This window comes from Polyodon spathula, chromosome 11, assembly GCF_017654505.1.
Source record: "Polyodon spathula isolate WHYD16114869_AA chromosome 11, ASM1765450v1, whole genome shotgun sequence".
NCBI classification, from domain to species: domain Eukaryota; kingdom Metazoa; phylum Chordata; class Actinopteri; order Acipenseriformes; family Polyodontidae; genus Polyodon; species Polyodon spathula.
Window position 1 is genome coordinate 11,839,366 of NC_054544.1, and position 22,946 is coordinate 11,862,311.

General features: G+C 36.9%; 1 protein-coding gene across 6 annotated transcripts in view; it reads right to left on the minus strand.

The window, feature by feature from the left end:
- Positions 1-20,679: 20,679 nt before the first annotated feature.
- Positions 20,680-22,946, minus strand: part of LOC121323706 (growth factor receptor-bound protein 14-like) — a 66,308-nt gene continuing 64,041 nt past the window's right edge. For all 6 annotated transcript variants that reach the window (XM_041264914.1, XM_041264913.1, XM_041264911.1 and 3 more), the window contains 2 exons: positions 22,675-22,768; positions 20,680-22,044 (listed from right to left, as the gene is read on the minus strand). In XM_041264914.1, coding sequence (XP_041120848.1) covers positions 21,898-22,044; positions 22,675-22,768 — 241 coding nt within the window. In that variant the 3' untranslated portion in view covers positions 20,680-21,897. The remainder of the gene's footprint in view (positions 22,045-22,674; positions 22,769-22,946) is intronic.

Below are 22,946 nucleotides of genomic sequence, written 5' to 3' on the forward strand. Positions count from 1 at the left end.
TTAATGAAAGTATGGTGCTTAGTTTTTAGGGATAAAAAAAAACTTAATTAAACAAGATACTGTTTATCTAAGAACAGTTTTATTTAAATGCATCAGTCAAATGACCTGTATGATATTGGCTGTGTACGAAAATCCAGTGCAATGCATAAGGCTGATGAATGTTGCCTGTTAAAATAATACAATACAAAAGATTGCAGACCCAAAATGATGAAAAATGAAAAAGCAAAATGGGTTACTGGAATACCAGTTTATACAATGACAGGCTTGCTCACCAATCAAAATGTATGTGTTTATTTCTAATGTAACAATTTGTGACACTAAACATATTACCACCATTCCAAATATATAACATGCCCACTGAGATTGTTCAGTGTCGGCTCCATTTAAAAAAAACTTTTATAATGCTGAAACAATGAGATGTGATTTGAAGTACTGTTTTTTTTATATTTGTTGAAATGTATATAAAACATATGTTGAGGTAACTACAGTACATGTTTTTTTTTTTTTTTTATAAGGTATCTTGAAAAATAATGCAATTAAAGCAACATACTGTACATGCTTGAAACATGTTTTACAACAATAACCTATGTGGCAATTAAAAAATAAAAATTACAAACATTTTATAAAAAACAGTTATTATTCCTGTCATTTCCATTGGTGTATCACATATGATACAATATGGCTACGCTTTCAACAACTTTTGGCACCCAGCATGAAACACTCTTTCTAGAATTTTGATGTCATCATACCGTCCTCATACTATACATTTCTAGCTTTGGAAAGGCTTTTTCCAAGAGCACAGTGTCTGGAGGGGGTAGGGCAGCGCCAAATTGGTACAATTAACTTAATTCCATGAGTCAAAATACATCAAATTCAAGGGACAAACTGAAGAATCATCACCTTACTAAAACAAAAAAAACAGTTCCTTGTCTCTTGTTAATAAATTCTTATAGCACAACTTCAGTACACAACACATGGGCCAATGAAACTCTGTAAATATATAAACCAAACAATGCCAACCAGCAAAATTGCACTAATCGACATCAGTGCTTCACCATGACTGCCAAAAAATGCAATCTGAGGAATTTTACAACAGATTTGTCTGAATAATCTCATAACAGGTTAATCAGTTATACTGTAATTTTATACTACATTTGAAATGCAATATACAAGTTCATATAGACACCTTCAGACAGTGCTTGATAAATCATTGAAATGTCAGCAACCAGCTGAGCTCTCCGTGTAATTCTGTCTCAGTAAGATGATGATTTTTTTCAATTTGTCTTATAAATTTGAAGCATTGTATCCTATGTAACAGTGTTAATCATACCAAACTGGCACTGGCCTAGCCCCTCCAGAGACGTCGCAAAATGCATTTCCAAATTCCAGAAAAGTATAGTGCAGTCGGTACGATGACATCATAACTCTAGAACGTTCCATGCTGTGTGTCAGAAGTCATTGTAAACATACCCATAAGCCCTTGTTACACGAGTCAATTTACTAGCAACTTTTCTCGCTTGTGACCAACTTTTGTGAGGATTGACCCATGTAACAGCCCTGACAACGTATTGTCAACGTTCTGGCAACTGCCTGGCAACGCGATTGCTTAAGTGGACAGCAATCCTACTATAGGCAAAAGGTTCCAGGCCATATCCAATCAGAACACTGGTGTGTGTCACATGACACTCTGGTGCATGTCATTTATGGATTACTTCAACACTAGAACCGCCGCGGTACATGTTAAACACCATCAATATTAAAATGAAAGACAAACTATCGGATATAACTCAAAAGTTTTATTCAAGCACATCATATCAAACATCTGCGCAGCCGAAACACTGTATTTAAATGTACAATTAAACATGAAAGGGTTTATTTTCTAACTTACCACATATAAAGCACTACTTCAAAAAACAAAAAAATAAAATAAAATAAACATTTCAAAAGAAACTAGTGTGTAAACAGGTTTATGTATATACAAAACTGTAAAAACAAAAGTAATTTTTAAAATAAAATGAAAATAACATGATTTATCTTACATATGTGCTAGTAGTTAATGCGTGGTGTGGTTGGTAATTCAGAATGTGTGTGACAACACTTAAATTAATTTCTCTTTTCCTACTTAATAAGCAGACACAGACAAACTATGCCCTCCCCTAATCTGCATTGATACTGCCGATTTTTTATTAGTTTTTTCCTAAATCAGAACTGCATAGTAACGCATTTCCTGAAAAGTACAGCAAACAGGAGGTGAGGAAAACTGTTCTGACGTGTGCATGTAAACGCCGCCATAGAGACGCCTGTTGGTTGACCCATGTTTTTGCAGTTACTAGCCTAAAATAGTTTTACTTAATAATGATGAAAACATGCCATACACATTTAGTTTTATTATACAATGCAGTTGTAGTGTGTCTAGAATTTCTTACAACTTGATTGTCTCTCTGTACTAAGTATAGTTTATTTTATTAGAAACCTCCCTGTTTAGTTTGTCAAAAAAGAGTTACATACAGTAATTGCAATAAGGGCATTTACCTTAATAGTGCGTTATCCAGCAGAGGTCAGATTACATTTAAAAAGACCAAAATGTTATTTGTAAACTTTTAAAACTGATATGAAACTTTTCATATTAATCATTTGAACAGTTATAATGTAAGATCATATAATTCCCAATGCTATAAATAAGCTTGAGACACCAAATGTGAATGGTTTTGTATAACCAGTAAAGGTCAGCGCTATATCAGAGTTTTATACAATTTTCATAATACCTTCTGGCATTGGAAATATTTCTGACCACTGATCCTTGCTGTGGGGATGCCTAACTATCCCAGCACACTGTAGGATACTGCTATTGCATCCAGAAATACACAGCTCTAGGTTATTCATCGATTGAGAATTTAAATCTTGTGTTGAGTTTTTGTAGATTCGAGGGTCATTGTGGTTATGATACAGGATTGTTCCATGTGTACTACAGCAGAAAACCTCTTTCAAGAAATCTGCATTTCCTGTCCAAAATGATACCAGCTCAGGCATTTAAAGGGCAACATTTGTAAATAAGTATCAGTTTTTTAAATTCATCCTTCTGTTTACAGGAACACTGCTGCTTTTATATTGGATCCTATTTATATATTTTTTCTAGTTAAATATTTTATAAGCTGATTTAAACTGTATTTTTAAATGAAACCAGAGAATCATATTTACAAAATTCTAAGTTCATGTTCATATCATGACATGATCATATCGTCACTTAATCATATCATGACACATATTGCCCGAGATAAAACCTGTATTAGAAATCAATTACAAAATCAGTTACAAAATTACAATAGCAATTGTAACATAAGATATCTGGTAATTAACATGGTGTTGAAATACTAATGATGAAAATATTACTCTAATCATTGTGAGGCGGGTTAGAGACAACACCATTTGCTATATATATATATATATATATATATATATAGCATCATATGATATATGTGTGTGTGTGTGTGTGTGTGTGTGTGTGTGTGTGTGTTTTCTTGAAATAAATATTGGCATTGAATTGAAGAGTTACTTTAAATAATCAAGCTTTCTTTGAATGCCACTGATACACTCAATCATTAGGATGCCGAAGTAATTCTGGGCACAAATCATATGGGATATGTATCAAAATAAGCAGCAAAATCATTCGATTTACATACGAGACTTGGGGCTGTAACTAAACAAACAAACAAACAAAAAAATCCCATTCACACTAGTACCACAATGTGTCTTCTAACAGTGCAATAGCATATTCATATTAGAATCTTCTTTAAGAATGTTAATGATTTCCAAAATATAAAAGAGTAGTAGAACATGAATCTGAGCTTGATTTGCATCTCTCTCCCTTGGGGTAAAATGAGTTATAATGTACATAGCTGGTCTGCAGGAATAATCTACTTTCCTTATTAAGAACAAGTAGATTTTTTTCCCCACTTCAAAGTTCATGCTTTTCATTGGCTAGTAAATGCAATTGCTAATGTTCTCTTAAACAGAAGTTCAGATTTTTATAATTAGACACCTCTGAGGGTTACTATTACCTTGATAAAAGTTTAATTCAAATGTTATGTGTTGCCGAGCTTGTAGAACACAATTCAGTATGTGCAATTTTTTTTCAGAAAATATGACTATTTTAATTTTTGTTTTGTTTTGTTTCATAATCCTATGATTTATGGTTGAAGTGATAATCAAAACATTAAAATTATTGTTAGCATAAGCAATATTATCACTAGTCAGATTATTGATGCGATGAAGAATTGTTTGTTCTTCATAGTGCTAACAATGGTTTGGAGTTCAGTAAATATCCTCTTCTATACATTTTTTGTTTTAGTGAGCTGAAATATAGATAAAAGCTTCCTTAAACTGATTAAGGGTAATACTTTACACAAAGTGTCTCTGTGTATTTACACAGTAGTTACTTAGTAAACACATGGATATCTACAAATAATTACACTGTTATTATGCATAGTTACAATATACTTAAAATGGTAAATGCAAAACAATTTACACAAGATGTACCTTGCAACTATGCATAATACCATTGTAATTACTATGCAAATACACAGTAATTAGAGGCATGTAATGTAAGTGTTACCCAGTATGGACAACTTTTGGATAGTCTCAATAATAGACATGCAAATACATTAACATCTACATTTCATTTAAATACCGAACAGCACTGTTTAATGTGACAATATTATTAACAACTTTATTTTTACCACCTAGACCCATCTATATCCAATGCATTCTTTTCAACTGTTAGTGTCTTTTTTCCTTTTCTTTCATACTTTTAAAATAAATATTAACACTGTGTTTTAGAATTACATTTGATACTTGTTTTGATACGCCTCCCAGGTGTTTTTTGTTTTTGTAGTTGAATGATTTATTCATATCAGAAATCCCACATTGTGATAAAAATTATCTGACTCCCCTTCCTAAGCAAAAATAAATAAATCATGGTGACGCAACTGTCTTTTCAAAGGTATTCAATCTGTAAAACCTTGATCAGCTTTCTCAACCCTTTTTATCTGTACTTGTTTTCACCTAAATGCCTAAATACAGCATTCTGACAATTTCAAAAGGGGAGCAATGCTTGTCCTTGTGTGCTCAGAATATCTATTAAGAAATCAAAATTGTATTTCAGACGTCTGCTATTCAAAATGCAATGAAATCTATACTTATTGTCTGCAGGGCATTTACATGTAACAGAGCTGTTAAAGGAATGACAATATCTAAAGAACCAAAAGACAATGCATTTAAACCTGTATGCTGTGCCATACTAAGCCTGTCTTAAATTCCTAGGAAAATAAATAAACAGCAACAGTTTAGTGACAAAACATACACATTTGCAGTTCTTCTTGCCACACCTCTGCCATCCATTTACCAATCAAGACCACAGAAAATTAAAAAAATTAAACATTCATTCCTGCTGTTAAGCTAATTCCGCTGTCAACCTCCAAACCTAAAATGGATATTACTAAGCTACTGAACCTGGAATTCTCCCCAATGATGTTCAACAGCCCTTACCCAGCGGGAATGCAAAGGCAAATGCAGCACTCCCTGTGGTTCCCCTGCCAAGATCGGAAACTTGGCGAGAGCAGGACTCAAACCCTGGTCACAGGATTCACCCGGCACTCTAATCAGCTGTGCTCTTATTAAGTGAGCCACTGGAGGTCCTAGGTCTTCAATCTGTGGATCTTCTTTGAATCATTAATGTAAAGGATTCCAATAACTACAAAGCAGGAAAAACAACTGTTCCAAAAGCTAGTAAATAGTGTTTTTAATAATATAATAAAAAAAATATTTATATCCTACAGCACTGTCAGTGATATATCAGAATGTTGTTATTGCAATAAAAAAAATGTCCTGTCATTTTATACAAAAAACTCGTTCCTGCATTCAAGTAAGGTATTTAGATTGGGTTTTATAATCTCACGTGCAGTCTTCTTTCTCTAAATGAGATAGTTTGCATTAGAATAAAGTAGAATAAATCCATAGAAATGAAACAGAAGCAGTTCCCTCGTGGTTAGTAAAAATAGAGCTTTTGACACTATACATGCAGCATGTTTCGTCTTTTGAGACTTAATGACTCTCTTGTGACATAATGGAGAATTACTTCCAGTAATTGATTATTAAAATTTGAAATTGCAAACCATATCCATTATTAGATGAGTGAATATGTTAGCCTTGTAATTAACAAAGCTTGGGACTTACTGTCCTCCAGTAGCCAGATTGAGCAGTAGTCTTAAAGCAATAGTTAACAATTTATTCATATAATTTATTCATTTAAACTTATCCTATTATATATATATATATATATATATATATATATATATATATATAATATATATATATATATCTATATATATATATATATGACACTTTTAATCGGGGTAGATTAAAAGACGTTTTTTTTTTTCAACCAAAATCTAATATTAGATAAAAGGGACCCTGAGTGAACAAATAACACAAAATTTTGATACTTATTTAATTTATTTATTAAAGAAACTTATGCAACTCCCAATGCCCCTGTGTGAAAAAGTAATCGCCCCCTTAGACTCAATAACTGGTTATGCTACCTTTATCAGCAATAACTGAAACCAAACGCTTCCTGTAGTTATTGATCAGTCTCTCACAGTGCTGTGGAGGAATTTTGGCTCGCACCTTCTTGCAGAACTGCTTCAACTCAATGACATTTGTGGGTTTTCGAGCATAAACTGCTCGTTTCAGGTCCTGCCACAACATCTCAATGGGGTTTAGATCTTTTGACTAGGCCATTCCAAAACTTTAAATTTCTTGTTCTTCAACCATTCTGATGTAGACTTACTTGTGTGTTTCGGATCATTGTCTTCCTGTATGACCCAACTGCGCTTCGGCTTCAGCTCATGGACGGATAGCCTGACATTCTCCTGTAGAATTCTCTGATACAGAGCAGAATTCATGGTTCCTTCAATGATGGCAAGTCATCCATGTCCTGATGCAGCAAACCATCCCCAAATCATGACACTACCACCACCATGCTTGACCGTTGGTATGAGGTTCTTACTTTGGAATGCAGTGTTTGGTTTTTGCCAGACATAACGGGGCCCATGATGGCCAAAAAATTCTACTTTTGACTCATCTGTCCATAGAACATTATTCCACAACTCTTGAGGATCCTCCAGGTGCTTTTTTGCAAAGTTGAGACAAGCATTCATGTTCTTCTTACTAAGCAGTGGTGTCCACCTTGCTACTCTGCCATGAATCCCATTTTTGCCCGGTGTCTTTTTGATGCTGGAGTCATGAACTGACCTTAGCCGAGGCAAGAGAGACCTGCAGATCCCTGAATCTTGTTCTAGGGTTCTTTGTGACTTCCTGGATGATATTGGCAGGACGGCCACTCCTGGTAAAATTCACTACTGTCCCAAACTTTTTCCATTTGGACAATATGGCTCTGACTGTGGTTTGGTGGAGCCCCAGAGCCTTAGAAATGGCTTTGTAACCCTTTCCAGACTGATAAGCATCAACAACTTTTTTCCAGAGGTCTTCAGGAATTTTGTTTGATCGTGGCATGATGTGCCTCTAGAACCTGTGTGCTGACAACTTCACTCTGATGGTAAAGGCCAAAGTTAGTCAGATTTATATTGGGCCTGATTGTTAACCAAAGTATTCAAACATAATTATCCCTTAAATTGGGTTGCGTTAACTGGGGGGGGGGCAATAACTTTTTCACACCTGAAAATTGCATGTTTGATTACTTTACACACCAAACAAATGAAAGAAGTACCATACTTTGGTGTCATTTTTTCTCTCAGACTCCCTCTATATACTACTGCAACCCACCAAAGATCAGACCAAATTCAATGTGAAAAATGTGCAAAAATGCAGAAAATCAGACAGAGGCAAATACTTTTTCACAGTACTTTGTGTGTATGTATATATATATATATGTGTGTGTGTGTGTGTGTGTGTGTGTGTGTGTGTGTGTGTGTAGTTTTAAAAGAACAGTGAATTGCTTTTCAGTTTTCCAAGAAAAAATAATTGTTGAAACTTTAAACTCAAACCATTTAGAATGCTCTTTCTGAGCTTGTTCCTTTGTACTTCTTCTTAAGTCTGCTCATGTGGAACACAGAGAGATGTAGCTCTTTTCAAACAGTGGAAATCAGCTAATAGGCTTGTAAACCATGTAGCTTTTCAATTGGTTTACATTTGTTATCAGGACAATTTACTTTTCTGTTCCTTATTCCTGTTTTTGAACACCACCCTTAGGCAAATGCACAGTGTTTGTATTAAGGTGTAGCCAGTGATGGATTAAATTGATCCAAAAGGCGGTGGATCTAAATGTTGCAAAGACAGACACTGTTATACATAACTTTGTTGTTTCAAATGGCCACATTTAGATATTATAGATCAATTGAATAGATCCTCATAAAACACCAAACACCATCTTATTAAGCACAGGTTAAGGTGTAACGGAATGTAATTGAGGTACAGCATCTTACTATTGACTGATTTGTTCATGTCACGGAGACCCATGTTAAATAGTGGTACCCCTAATCCCCCTTTTTTATATTCACAGCTACATTTTATGCACATAGTTTTGACTATCGCTGTTCTTCAAGTACTAAAGGTTAAAATTTCATTTTCCTTGCAGAAATCATTAGTGTCTCTGGAGTAAAACTGGTGTTTCCAGTGATAGTAGAATAGTAATATGAAATCAGGGCCTTTCACAGCAATTAACTTTTGTGGCCAGTTGAGATTGGTGAATAAAACAGGTGACATTTTAGACTTATTGTGGAATAATACAGCAGAATAAGAGTCTCACCATCCCATGCTTAATATCAAAGCACTGCGGTCCATGAGTCATTGTTATATTATTGGCGGGTGGCATCCTCCAAGTACTGTAGTTCACTTGGTGCCACACTTTTAAAAATCCATGTGACAAGGTGAAAAGAGTAATAGGTAATAAAAGAGTAGTAATAACCAAATGTATTTATTCTGCAGCACATACCTGTGCAATAGGGGTAAGGAATGAGGTAGCACTTCAGATTGTGTCTCTAATTACTGTGTATTTACATAGTACAGTACAGTAGTTACTTAGTAAACACATGTGTACTTACACATAATTACACACTTAGTATGCAGAGTTACAATATACTTAATATGCAAGTGAACTTACAGAGTATTGATTGAATATTTCAGCCATACAAACAAAAGCTTTCTTATCAAGTAGCCTGTATTCAATATAATTTCATATGCTATCAGGTGGATTAAACCAAAACACCTTATACTTTTTTAAAGAGAAAATTCTGTGCTGGTTTTAAGTGTTAATGTAAACCAGCAACATCTTAAACAACCCTTGGTTTCCAGGACACTGGCATATTATTATAGAACACTTCTCATATTGTTAGGTTGTGTGAAAATGCAAAAACAAGCAAAAAACAACAGAACTATATTCCTTTACTGGTAGGTTAAAGGGTCCTCATAATCTTGTACTATATCAATCTATAGATGTAATATTTGTAAATACATATACATTAGGATTGAGCAGTAGGATATGAAGCTAATACATTTGAATAAATTCAACTGTTATCAGATTATACCCAAATGCATATATCCTAAATGTCTATAGGAGCCCAGGAGTCTTGATTTGTGAACATTCAAGGCAGTAACCATGTTCACCAAGTGACAGACAGACAGATGAATACAACCTGTTATATATATATATATATATATATATATATATATATATTAGTTCTCTCTTTCAAGGTTTTAGGAAACTGTGAATGCATTCCAGTCTGAATCCTTAGGTAACAGTACAAATGAGGCTTCTCTTAGTCACAGTATTGGCAAAGGAAAAATATTCTCTATATTCACAGTTTTATGTATTAGATCCTCTCGAAAGGATTTGGATTTATCATTGAAGAGAATAATACAATTTGGAAGAGTTGCTGCCTTTCTTTACCATCATCAGCCATACACTTTTGCATAATCCAGCCAGGCAGTATTATACACTGTTAGAAACATTTACCCATTTTTATAGTCTCATTCACACATTTTAAAATGAGATTCCTATGAATCACATTTCCTTTACTGGCAGCATTAGATATAGAATATTTCATAAAAGAATAAAATAACTAAAACTAACATATGCAAGGTGCACAATGCATGCATAACTATAAAGTCCCTGAAAATGTAGATCTGTGTCTGCAAAAATGTGAGAGGGAATAAAAAAATAAACAATAAATAAATAAATAAAATATCCCTGCAAGATGTAATTACGGTATATTCATTTGAGTTAAGGAAGTCATTTGACACAGAACAGTGGTGTTATATTTATAAACAGCAGTACCATAGAAGCCCAGTGTAGTGGATGGTTTTCAGTTGGTGAGACAGATAAGTTCACAGAGGTTCATGTGCACCAGTCAGAAGAACATCAGGCAACAGTCCAATCAGAAATCCTGACCTCCTAACAGAAATGAAATACAATAATGCTTGACATATTAACTTCGTTGCTATACTTTACTGAATCAATATAGCATTGGTTGATTCAATGGAATCGTAATTAGGATTTGATTATGATTATGTCATTGTTATTATTTGCTTGTTTCATGAGTACACCTATTAAAACATGTACACGGCTATACAGTTTAAAGAATTCTGTAGAACAAAAACATCCCCCAAGAAGAGAGCAACCTGGTAAGAATTGCTATATACAGCAATGAAAATGTGAAAAAAAAGAAGAAAAAATAAACTTCAATTGTAAATAAAATGAATAATAAAGAGACTAAAGTTGGTCACCTTTAAAAACACTTACCATGATTTATTTAGAACATTTGCATTAACAGCTGTTTCTTTGTCGCAGAAATTAAAATTCCCTGTGCTGTAAATTTAAGAATTGATGTGTAGGATTATCAAAACATATATATTATTTTATAATAACTTTCTGGTTTAATGAGCCCTCCTGTAAAGCTTTGCCTTTAATAAATGGCTCCTGCTATAGGTCATGCTGTTTACGTACTGTGTTCCAACTTATCATCAAGACTGATATAAGCTCTCAATGCTTACAGTATAAACTTAATATATATTTGTATTATTACTATATATTATGCTGCACAAGGAATATGTTTTTTTTTTATTTCTTCAACATTATATTTGTGGGAAAGCAAATCTCAAAATCATATTCAGTACTATAGTTTTTAGTTCTGTGTCACTAACTAAATAAACAGTGAAACAGGCTCAACTTTTTAAGGGATAATTAGAGTAAATGAATAATACAACTTCCAATATTCAAGGGCATTGTACAAGGATGTCTTAAAGTCACTTGGGGTACATCCACACATGCTGTGGCACATCTAACCAATGTAACGGCTTCAAGTATTCAGTGGAAAACTCCAATCACTTTCTTTTGTGTATTGTTTTTAGCAAAGGTTTGGATCTTGATTTTCTTCTTTGGACATTCATCTTAAAGTATCATTGAATTGCTCACTTGTGAATTTCTTGACCATCTTCTCTCAATTCTTGTGTCAAATCTTTTGAAGTCTTCCAGATTTTGCAGAAATCTTTCTTAGTCTTTCACACCTGGAGCTAGTTGCAGTAGTTCCTGTTCTCCTGTGCTTGTCAATAATAGACCACACAGTGCTTTTCGGTAAACTAAGTCTTTCTGCTATTTTTCTGGTAGCTTTTCCTTTTTCACTTAATTGCATCACTGCCATTTTGAGATCGTTGCTGTACTCTTTGGTTTTGACCATGTTTGTTGCTTTATTGAATCACACATTTATTTTCTAGCACTTGATGATTATGTATTTATTTATTCTATAATTATCAGGGGTTGGTTTTCAATCATTATAATTGTCAATAATTTGCAACAAATGGGTTTCATACGAAACATGTTGATTACCCAAATTCTTTTGTCAAAGTATCATTTTACGCATGTTATAATTATTCTAATTTGTTGTTTTATTATAAAGCTGGCTCTGCTTTGATTTATATTTTTCAATAGGACAATTAGAGATTCTAGAAATCACTTTTTTCATGTTTTTTCTCTTTTTTTAATCTGCCCAAATACTTTTGCCTACGACTGTAGAATATTATTTTTCAGCTCACATTAACTCTAGAACCGCCGCGATTATACTCATATCTAAAACCACTGCCAGCAGTCATTACGACAGTAACACTTTACACAACATCAGTATTAAAATGAGAGACAAACTATTGGCTATACATAAGTTTTATTCAAGCACATCATATCGAACATCTACACAGCCGAAACGTCGTATTTAAATGAACAATTAAACATAAAAGGGTTTATTTTCTAACTTACCACATATAAAGCACTACTTCAAAAAATGAAAAACTATAATCCAAAATAAACATTTCTAAAGAAACTAGTGTGTAAACAGGTATATGTACACACAAAACTGTAACAATGAAAGTACTCTAGTTCTTAAATTACAACTAAAGTAACATATGTTTTGTCTTGCCTGTCACTAGGTGCAGCACAAAATACAGGTTGTTTTGCTGATTTGTAGTTTTCTGGTTGAAATATTTCTGCTGAAGCGCTGTAGCTAGCTTTGAGATGAAATCTCTCCTACTGATTTTCCCCAGTGCAATCATTGTGCAAAACGTAAGAACTGATGTCTGCCAGGTCCAGTAGAGATAACAACATTCTTGTATATAAAAATTAAATAAAACATTGTAGGTTATATTCAAAATAAAAACGCATTGTAAAAGGCAGTCAAAAAGACTGCTCTGGCTCTACGTAGAGGGGTGTTGGATAACATAGAAAGAACTTTGAATGCAATATAAGATGCACGTGTTTGCAGGTTTGTACACTGTTAGTTTTTAAAGGACATTGCCAGAGGAGGTATAGTAACTGATAAATGCGAGATTACAAGATTGCATTTCATTGCACTGACGATGACCGTCTGACTGCTGGAATAAACACAATCGTGCATTGCTAGAGGAACAGATGTGCTCAGGAGATAACATAGCTTAAGCATAAAGGAACAAAGGGCCACACCAAGATAACACCATCTTAGGCAGTGTGAGCCAGAACTGACACGTACATGAGACTCTCCACAGGGGGAAGAAAGGAGGGTGGGGCTGAGGTCAGTGGCTACTTAATCAAGGTACACTCAGCTCAGCTCACTTTTCTCTTTCATTAAGACTAGTATTGAAGACTTGTCGATCGAGAAGTCCTGGAGGATCAAACCTATAGTATTGCATTATATTATTTTGTTCTGTTTTGTTTTCTTTTGAACTTAAGTTTTGTACCATGCAGTTTGCATATGAATGTGTGATCTGTACTGTTTTGCTTTGAGCGATCTTTTTGTTTCCGGAATTAAACATGTATATATTGAATAAACCAAACTTATATCGAAGAAAATGACTGTGCATTTATTTAATCAATAAAAAACTACTCACTACTTTAAAAAAAAACTACACCAAGGGGATATTGAAATATTTTATAAAAACGATCCTGCCTCTCAAACGCCATAAGGGTATATAAATAGTAAATGTAATTTCCAGTCCCCACGCAAACAGACAACCGTGTATCTTTCACACACGCAGAGCAATTTAAATTTTAAAAAGTCAAAACTGTCAAAATGACTGCCTTGGCGGTTCTAGTGTTAAAGAAATACATTTCCATATTTAATGATTTATACTGCTAACATTTTTATCATTTATCAAGTTCAGGGTCTTATCTTGCAGCTTAATGATAACAAACCCAGCAATTCATAGAACTAATTGGTACAGAACGACTGGCTAATTTAGATCTGTGAAAACAGCAGTGCATGTTCCGAAGGTGTACAGAGACTGTAAGGCAATACATATTATTACAGGGAGACGTCAAGGAAAGAGAAGTCTGTTAATAGCACACTGCTGCCACCCAGTGCTTGAAACTTAAATTACCAGTTTTCAGACAACAGTAATTTGCCATTAGAGAAGGAAAGTTATTTTGTTCATTTGTGCCCTTCTTACTTTCATATTGTTCCATTAATGGTGTTGAAAAGCTGTATGCTAGTACAATTGTCTCTTAAAACAGCTGGTATATTACACACATCTGTTTAATTAAATAAAACAATCTCTCTCTCTCTCTCTCTCTCTCTCTCTCTCTCTCTCTCTCTCTCTCTCTCTCTCTCTCTCTCTCTCTCTCTCTCTCGTGTGGAGGATTGTGGGAAGGGCTTGCAGAGAGGTGGAACGCCGGTGCGGTAGGACCGGGAAATTTAAAACTTTATTTATTTATCTATTTATCTATTTATTTATTTATTTATTTTTTTTGTTTGTTTTTGTTTGATAGTTACTTAGTTGTTTTTTTTTTTGTGTGTTTGTTTGTTCGTAGGTTAGTGGTGTGTGTGTGTGTTTGTTTGTTTGGAGGGTGTTTGGAGATCCCGTTATGGGGTCTCGTTCAGGAGGGCTGGGGGCTCTCACCCGCCGACACGGGGTCCGTTGCCTGCCTGACCCCGGGGTTTCGGTGGAGGAGTGCCTGCTGGCAGTAGGAGAGGTGGTGGGGTTTGAAAATATTATGTCGGCGTCAAGAATGAATAAAGCGCTGGTAATATTTTTAGTGGAGGTGTCTCTGGTACACAAGCTGGTAGAGGAAGGATTTACAGTGAAAGGTGAATTTGTTCAGGTTTCCCCTCTAGTAACCCCGGTTACGAAAGTTATTATTTCTAACGTGCCTCCGTTTTTAAAAAATGAGCAATTAGAAAAGAATTTAGCTCGTTTTGGTAAACTGGTGTCCCCGATTAAGGGAATCCCGCTGGGGTGCAAAAATAACAGTGTTAGGCACGTCATGTCGTTTAGAAGGCAGGCGTTTGTCTTACTAAATGATCCTAACCAAGTCATTAATGTTGCCTGGAATTTTAACGTGGAAGGGATGAATTGTGTAGTTTTTGTCAGTTCCGAAACGATGAGATGTTTTTACTGTGGAGAACAGGGACACCAGAGAAAAGCCTGCCCGAGAAAGGAGGCTAGAGCGGAGACAGGGCAGGATCAGGGCGATGCTGGCGGGGAGGAAGTCGGGGGTGTTGGGGGTGAGCGGGAGGAAGAGTCGGCTCCCCCAGCGCAGCCGCAGAGCGAGCCGGTGCTGACCGAGGAGGGGGCGATCCAGAGGGAAACCGGAGCAGAACCACCAACACCACGGCCTCGCACAAAGAGACCCAGCCGCAGCCTGTCACTGACGGGTTCGGAGGATAATACCGCTACTACTGAGAATGGTGAAGAATCATTCAAGGTAGTAGCGAAAAAGACACGAATTCAGCGGAAGGCTGCAGAGCTGCCGGATGGCAGAGCGCAGCCAGTGCAGAACTCCGAACCCGTGCAGACAGGGAGACTGCGGGCTCCAGGCGGGGCGTCAGTCCCTCCCAACGCGGAGGAAGAGAGCACAGCGCAGGGTGAGCCAGGCGCGGTGCAAGACTCTCCGCTAGCTGAATCTCAGCCGCCTGAAACAGTGCCGGCTGTGGCAGAGACCGGTGTCGAGGAGTCGGAGGGAGCTGCGGAGGAACGGATTCTCGGGGGCGAGCGAGAGGACAGCGCGGATGAGATGGAGGGGGAGCTCTCTGACTCCTCGCTTATCTCAGACATCCCTGATAGCCAACCCGTCAGTAAGAAAAAGTTATACACACTTGAGCAGGTAAATGATTTTATGATAGAAACAAAAGGGAAAAGGGGAGTAGAAATAGAGAGTTTTTTCCCTGATCTAAGGTTATTTCTCCACTCCGCTCACGTTATAACAAGGAAAGCCACAATAGAAGAATTTGATCAGCCAAAACGTTATAGATTAAAAAAAATTGTTCAGAAAATTAAAAAGGATCTTAAAAGTGGTTCAAAATCTCTTGTTTAAAAATGGCTGTGTTTTATGAAACTTCTTTTATTACTTGTTTTAGTGTGTTAGTTTTTTTAGCTATGATGGAAAGGTGCGTTTTTATTTCTTTTAATCTAAACGGCTGCAGACAGTCTTTTAAGAGGGCGCAGCTAGTCGGGTTTTTAGAGCAGAAGCAGGCGGGGGTGGTGTTTCTGCAGGAAACGCACTCGGATCAGGAGAATGAGGAGGCGTGGCGAGCGGAGTGGAAGGGGCTGTGCGTGATGAGTCACGGCGCTAGTACCAGTGCAGGAGTAGCCGTGCTTTTTAAACCCAGCCTGGGGGCAGTTTTACTAGATATAGATGAAATCGAGAAAGGGAGGATTTTAAAAGTAAGAGCTAGGCTGGGCAGTACAGTGTATGTTTTTATTAATATTTATGCCCCCAATAGAGGGGGCGAACGAATTTTATTTTTTAAGAAATTAAAGCAAGCTCTTTTTAATATTAATAATAATGATGTGGTGGTAGTAGGAGGAGATTTTAATTGTACTGTTAATTTTAATATTGATAGAAATAATGATGAACCACACCCTCAGTCCTCCAGAGAGTTGGCTGCATTGTTAGAGTCCAGTGACCTGGTTGACATATGGAGATGCCTGCACCCCAGTTCAAGACAATACACCTGGTCTCAGTATCACACAGACTGTGTATATAGAGCAAGACTAGACCGGTTTTATACTTCAAAAAACGATTTAAATAAATTTATCAAAGCAAGAATCATCCCCAGTAGTCTCTCTGACCACCACTGTCTATTAATTACAGTATTAATTCAATCAGAACCCCACAGAGCATCTTACTGGCATTTCAATGTAAAATTATTACAAGATGTAAAATTTAAGCAACAATTCAAACTTTTTTGGATAATTTGGAAAAAAGAAAAAGCACAATATAAAGATTTAAGACAGTGGTGGGACATTGGCAAAATACAAATTAAATGTTTTTGTCAACAATATACTATAAATGCAACCAGGTCACTGAACACAGCCGTGAGAGAACTGGAGTCCAAAATCCTCCTCCTAGAGGAAAGTTTAAATTCAGAATTTAAAGAACAGACCCTGGAGAACCTAAAGGAGCAGAAAATCGCGCTGGGGAGCTTGCTGAAGGAAAGAGTGAAGGGGGCGATTGTGCGTTCCAGATTCATGGAGTTGAGAGACATGGATGCCCCCACTAGTTTCTTCTTCAACCTGGAGAGGAAGAGAGCGGACAGTAGACAGCTGTGTTGTATCAGGACTCCTGGTGGGAAAGAACTGCACACCCGGGAGGAAATCAGCAGAGAGGCGGTGCGTTTTTACAAGGAACTTTATAATAAAGAACTGTGCAACATAGAGGACACTGAGCGGCTGCTCCAGGGGTTACCCAGCCTCAGTGAGAAGGAGCAGATTCAGCTGGACGCACCGCTGACCCACCAGGAGATGACCGCCGCTGTCAAGCAGCTCTCCAGCGGAAAGGTTCCCGGGATCGATGGACTGCCAGCAGAATTTTATAATAATTTCTGGGATATAATGGGGGAGGATTTGCTCCAGGTTCTGAGAGAGAGCCTCAGCCACAGGGAGCTGCCTCTTAGCTGCCGTAGGGCAGTGGTTACACTGCTGCCCAAGAAGGGAGACCTATGCCAGCTTAAAAATTGGAGACCTGTGTCAATTTTATGTTCTGATTTAAAGATTTTATCCAAAACAATCGCTAATAGATTAAAAAGTGTTATTGGAACTGTAATACATATGGATCAAACATATTGTATACCGGGTCGCTCTATTTTTGATAACTTGTTTTTTATTCGAGATTTTTTAACTGTAAGTGATATTTGTGATTTTAATGTAGGAATGGTCTCCCTGGATCAAGAGAAGGCTTTCGACAGAGTCGACCACACCTACCTCTTTCATACACTGGAAGCCTTCGGGTTCGGTCCTGGTTTTATTTCTTATATTCGGCTTTTATATTCCAACATTTTTAGTATTTTAAAGATCAACAATGGGCTGAGTCAGCCCTTCCCAGTGTGCAGGGGTATAAGGCAGGGCTGTGCCCTGTCTGGTATGCTGTATTCACTGGTTATAGAGCCCCTGCTGCACCTGCTGAGGGTCAGGCTAGCTGGATGGACAGTGCCCTCCTCGCCCTCCACACCCTCCTCTGCCACAGTGAAGGTGTCTGCCTACGCAGACGATGTGACTGTGTTTGTGAGGGGGGATGCAGATGTCCAAGCGCTGCAGCAGACTCTAAATGAGTTCCAGAGAGCATCTTCTGCCAGAGTAAACTGGGCAAAATGTGACACCTTCCTGTCAGGCGGCTGGGATGAGGGCACCCCTCCTTTCCTGCCTGAGGGGCTGAAATGGAACAGAACAGGTATTAAAGTGTTGGGGGTGTACCTCGGAACAGAAAACTACATGAAAAAGAACTGGGAGGGTTTGTTGGATAGGGTGAGGGGGCGGCTGCAGAGGTGGAAGGGACTGCTGGCTCAACTGTCCTTCAAGGGCCGGGTGCTTGTTATTAATAATCTGGTGGCCTCTAGCTTGTGGCACAAGCTGGTATGCCTGGACCCACCCCAGGGCCTGGTGAAGGAGATCCAGAGAGTGTTGCTGGAGTTCTTTTGGAGCGGGAGACACAGTTTGAGGCCGGCAGTCCTCTACCTCCCTAGTGATGAGGGGGGGCAGGGGCTAGTCAGCATTGCCAGCAGGGTGGCAGCCTTCAGACTGCAGGCGGTTCAGAGACTCCTGTACACTGAGGAGGAGGCTCATTGGAAGAGGCTGGCCTGTTTCCTTCTTAATAGATTTGGGGGGCTGGGGTTAGGAAAACACCTGTTTTTAATTGAGAACACCAGTTTTAGTAAAGCAGGACTTCCTCCTTTTTATCAAAGTATTTTAAAAGCCTGGCAGCTGGTGAGGGTGGAAAGGGATGTGGAGTCCTTGACAGGGCAGGACCTGTTTGAGGAGCCCCTATTTTTTAATCCACTCTTTCCAGTTAAGTTCCTCCAGTCGATGACGCTCTGTGCCAGTTTTTTAAAAGCAGGTGTAACCAGGATGGTCCACCTGTTAAACCTTGAGCTCTCCTGCTGGCTAACTGCCTCCCAGCTAACTGCACAGCTAGGCTGGCACTCAGAGAGGCTTGCAGAAAGACTGATGGGTGAGTTGAGGGGCTGCCTCTCCCCGCGGCTCAAGGCAGTCCTGAGGGAGGAGTTGTCCAGAGGCACAGAGCAGAGACAGCTTTCCTTATTTCCAGGGATGATCGTGTCACCAGCAGTAGGTGAGGAAGGTGAGGGCGGTGGAGAGAATGGAGGGACTTTGCTTAAATTGCAGAATGTGGAGGAAATTATCTTTCACACAATGAATGGAAAACAGATATACAAATTGTGTGTTAAAGCCACAGAGTATAGTAGGCTAAGGGGTCTGGTAGACTCTAAGTGGCGAGCTTACTTGGCTGTAGAGGAGGGGCACAGGCCGGTGTGGAGGGTGCTGTACAAGCCGCCTCTCGCCAAGAGAGTGGGGGACCTGCAGTGGAAGATTCTACACTGCATTGTGTCCACAGGCAGGTTTCTCCATAGAGTGGACCCCAGCATCAGTGAGCAGTGTGCTTTTTGCTCAGCAGAGGAAACTCTCTTTCATGCCTACAGTGAGTGTGAGAGGCTGCGGCCACTTTTTAATTTACTGCAGGGAATCCTGAATAATTTAGGAGTCGTTTTTAGTAAGGAGCTTTTTATTTTTGGGGTTCTATACAATTTTAAAATGAAAAACAGGTGTGTTCTTATTAATTTTTTATTTGGACAGGCAAAATTGGCTATTTTAAAGACAAGGAAAAATCAACTCTCTGGTTCTGGACTGACCAGTTTAGTGGTTCAGTTCAGGGTGCTCGTGGTCAGCCAGATCAGAGTAGAGTTTGAGTATTTTAAACTGGTCAGTAACCTGGAGGACTTTCAGGAGAGGTGGTGTGTGGGAGACGCCTTGTGTGCTGTGAGTGAGGAGGGGGAGCTCCAGTTTTTGTTCTAATTTTATTTAATTTTTGTTTTACAGTGTTTTATTTTTGGCTTTTATCTGTTTTCAACAAAGAAAAAAAAAACACTGTTTAATATTGATTTTTTAATGATCCTTTTATTTTGTTTAAAATCTGTTTTTAAGGAGAACACGATATATTTTAGGATTTTTTAAATTTTGCTCAGGCAGTAGGAATCTTAACTTTTGTTGTGTTTTACCTTTATTTGAATTTTAATGGATTTTATTTGGAATATTTAAATAAAGGATCTTAAAAGTCAAAAGTCTCTCTCTCTCTCTCTCTCTCTCTCTCTCTCTCTCTCTCTCTCTCTCTCTCTCTCTCTCTCTCTCTCTCTCTCTCTCTCTCCACACACACACACACACAGTGTCTCCACAGAAGAAGAGTGTTACTAATGCAACACATACATAATACAAGTGATGTATTGGTATACACAGGAGTTTAAGAAGAATAGCAGGACATTGTAACAAAACAAAAATTGTACCTAAAAAAATATATTTTCAATAGACTTCATTTTTTTTTTTTTTTTTTTAATCTGGGAATTCTTTACAATCCTGTAAACATAAAAGCTTGAGAATGAGAAAAGGCCATTTGGCCCATCAAAGTTCGTCCCCTGTAAGTACACCATTCTAACCTGCTGGGGGGAACTTATTAAAACATTTTGCAGGCCATGTAAAAATTAGAATATTCAATAAAATATCACTTGTAGCAGATGTTTGAACTATTTTTATGGTGAACTTAAAAATGTATTGTCATATTTTTGAGTATTGTCAAAGTATACAGCTGATAACATATATAAAAGAGGGACATAGAGGAAATTCTATAACAGGTTCTTTAAAACATTAAATTATATAAACATTTATTATACTAGGTTGTCATATAAATACACTTTAGGTCACTTAGGTCCATTTATAGAAAATGTAAGCAATTGGGTACATGACCATACATTTAAAGAACGAAACAGCATTTAACTACTTGGCATATTGTGACAGTCCAGAGAGTCAATGTGAATAATTAGTAATAAATGGTACCAGTGTTCCAACTACAGTGCAATTAACAAATCAAACATGTCATCTACAATGATTATAGAGTAATCTTTGAATGTAGAATATGTTATAAAGTTGTGTAACCGCCTCAATCCTGAATAGATTTAAGAACAAAAATCAAACTGAAAACATACAGTGCAAATTGACTTTGATTAATACAAAAAAACATTGCAGTCATTGACATTCATTACTCATTTCAACGAACTATTCTCTCTTAGCATGTTACGGTACTTTCAATAAAAAAGATATAAACCATGCTGCTCTTTAAAAAGAAATGCAAGGGCATTTAAAACAAACTACTTTTACTAGATTTTGAGATTGTGCAATTTTTTGTTTGATTGTTTTTTTTTTTTTGTTTGTTTTTTTCAGAGCAATAGATATTATGGGCCTGAATTCCCACTGAAGGCAATATATTTACTATGGAGTAGAAAATAGACACATAAAATGTGGGGTAATTCATTGAAAAAAAACAGCAAAAAAAAAAAAAAAAAAACATTAATCTAAAAGTATGCCCCATTTTACTTGATGGGGAGACAACTTTACTAAAAATACCAATACAGAAGTTTATGATATGGGTTTTGTAATGACATTTAACCATTATCAGTAATACAGAGCCTGCCTATCGTGCCACCAAAAAATAAGACACAAGCTTTACAAAATATCTTAATGACAAGAGAGCACACTTTTTCCCAAAACAGCTTTTTATAATGCCATAGTTACTGTACTTTTGCTTAAATGCTCATATAATGAAGATTAGAAATAAATCACTGTTTCCATGAATATGAAATCAGCAGCTTCTTGCTAATTTGGCTGCAATACAATGAATATTTTCTTAGTCCAAGGCACGTTGCAAATGAGAATTTGTTCTCAAAATCGACTCATCTGGATAAACAGAGGTTTTGATTATATTTTTTTGTGCAGAACTCGCAATTATTTTAAAAACCACCTTCAATGCAGTTGTTTTTTCACTGCCTTTAGTCTTCTGTGGTTCTTTTCAGAAATGTCACGTCCTGATTAAAGAGCAATTCGAGCACAGTGATGTTTTAGCTTGCAGGGCAACACTCCCTTATTCAGCTGGTAAAACTCCACAAGCTGGATAAGATCAGTAAATCTTGTGTGACCGTCATCCAGGGTGAAGAACAGCTCTCCATCTTCCTCCAACTCCACAAATTATAGCAGAAATAAAAAAAAAAAAAGTTAAAAAAAATAATTTTAAACATGCATTCAAAACAAAGCATAAAAAATGACCAACTTTTATAAAATCACTGACCCCCATGCAACAAACAAACATGTCCTATCTTGCAAATTGAGCAATTGATCAAATTAGGTCATACAGTTATGGACCTATTTAGGCTCATGTTGGTTTACTTGTTGTGTCAGAGAAGTCACCAACAGTGGATTATATATACAGTTGTAGTAAATCTGTAAAAACTTATTCTGCACTAGATGGGAAAGCGATGACACAAAAGCTTAATTGCCATGAATTATTTTCTTTGTTTGAATATTACCATATCAAGTTAATTAAGTTAATTCAGATCAATGGCTACTGTACAGCATATAGAAAAAAGTAGCTTAGTAGGTATGGGAGTTACACACATAGCCAGGGTTTGACTGATATGTTAAGCCAATTGACAGTAACAGAATGGCACTTAATTCTAACTTCTCCATCATGGATAGGATTTTCCTATGGCGTGCAACTTCTGATTGTCTTTATATAAGCAACGCACGATATATTTGAATAACTAACTGTTTAACTACCAAGTGCTACATAGTGCTTAAATATATACTTACAGGTACAATCTGAAAGTGCTTTATTTTCTGGGCATGACATAATGACAGAACAAACGTTTTAGGATTACTTTGGCTGTCCCTTAAAAGAAACACCCTGAAATACAATAAAAGAACTCAAAGATTCAGTCAGATATTTTAAACTCTCACATGCACACGCGCACACACACACACTTGCCTGTTACAATTCATTAAAGGTGAAATATGATCTTTAAGAAGAAATTATTTGGCCAAATTCATACACAAGTATATTGCTTAATTCAGGAAAAGACTGT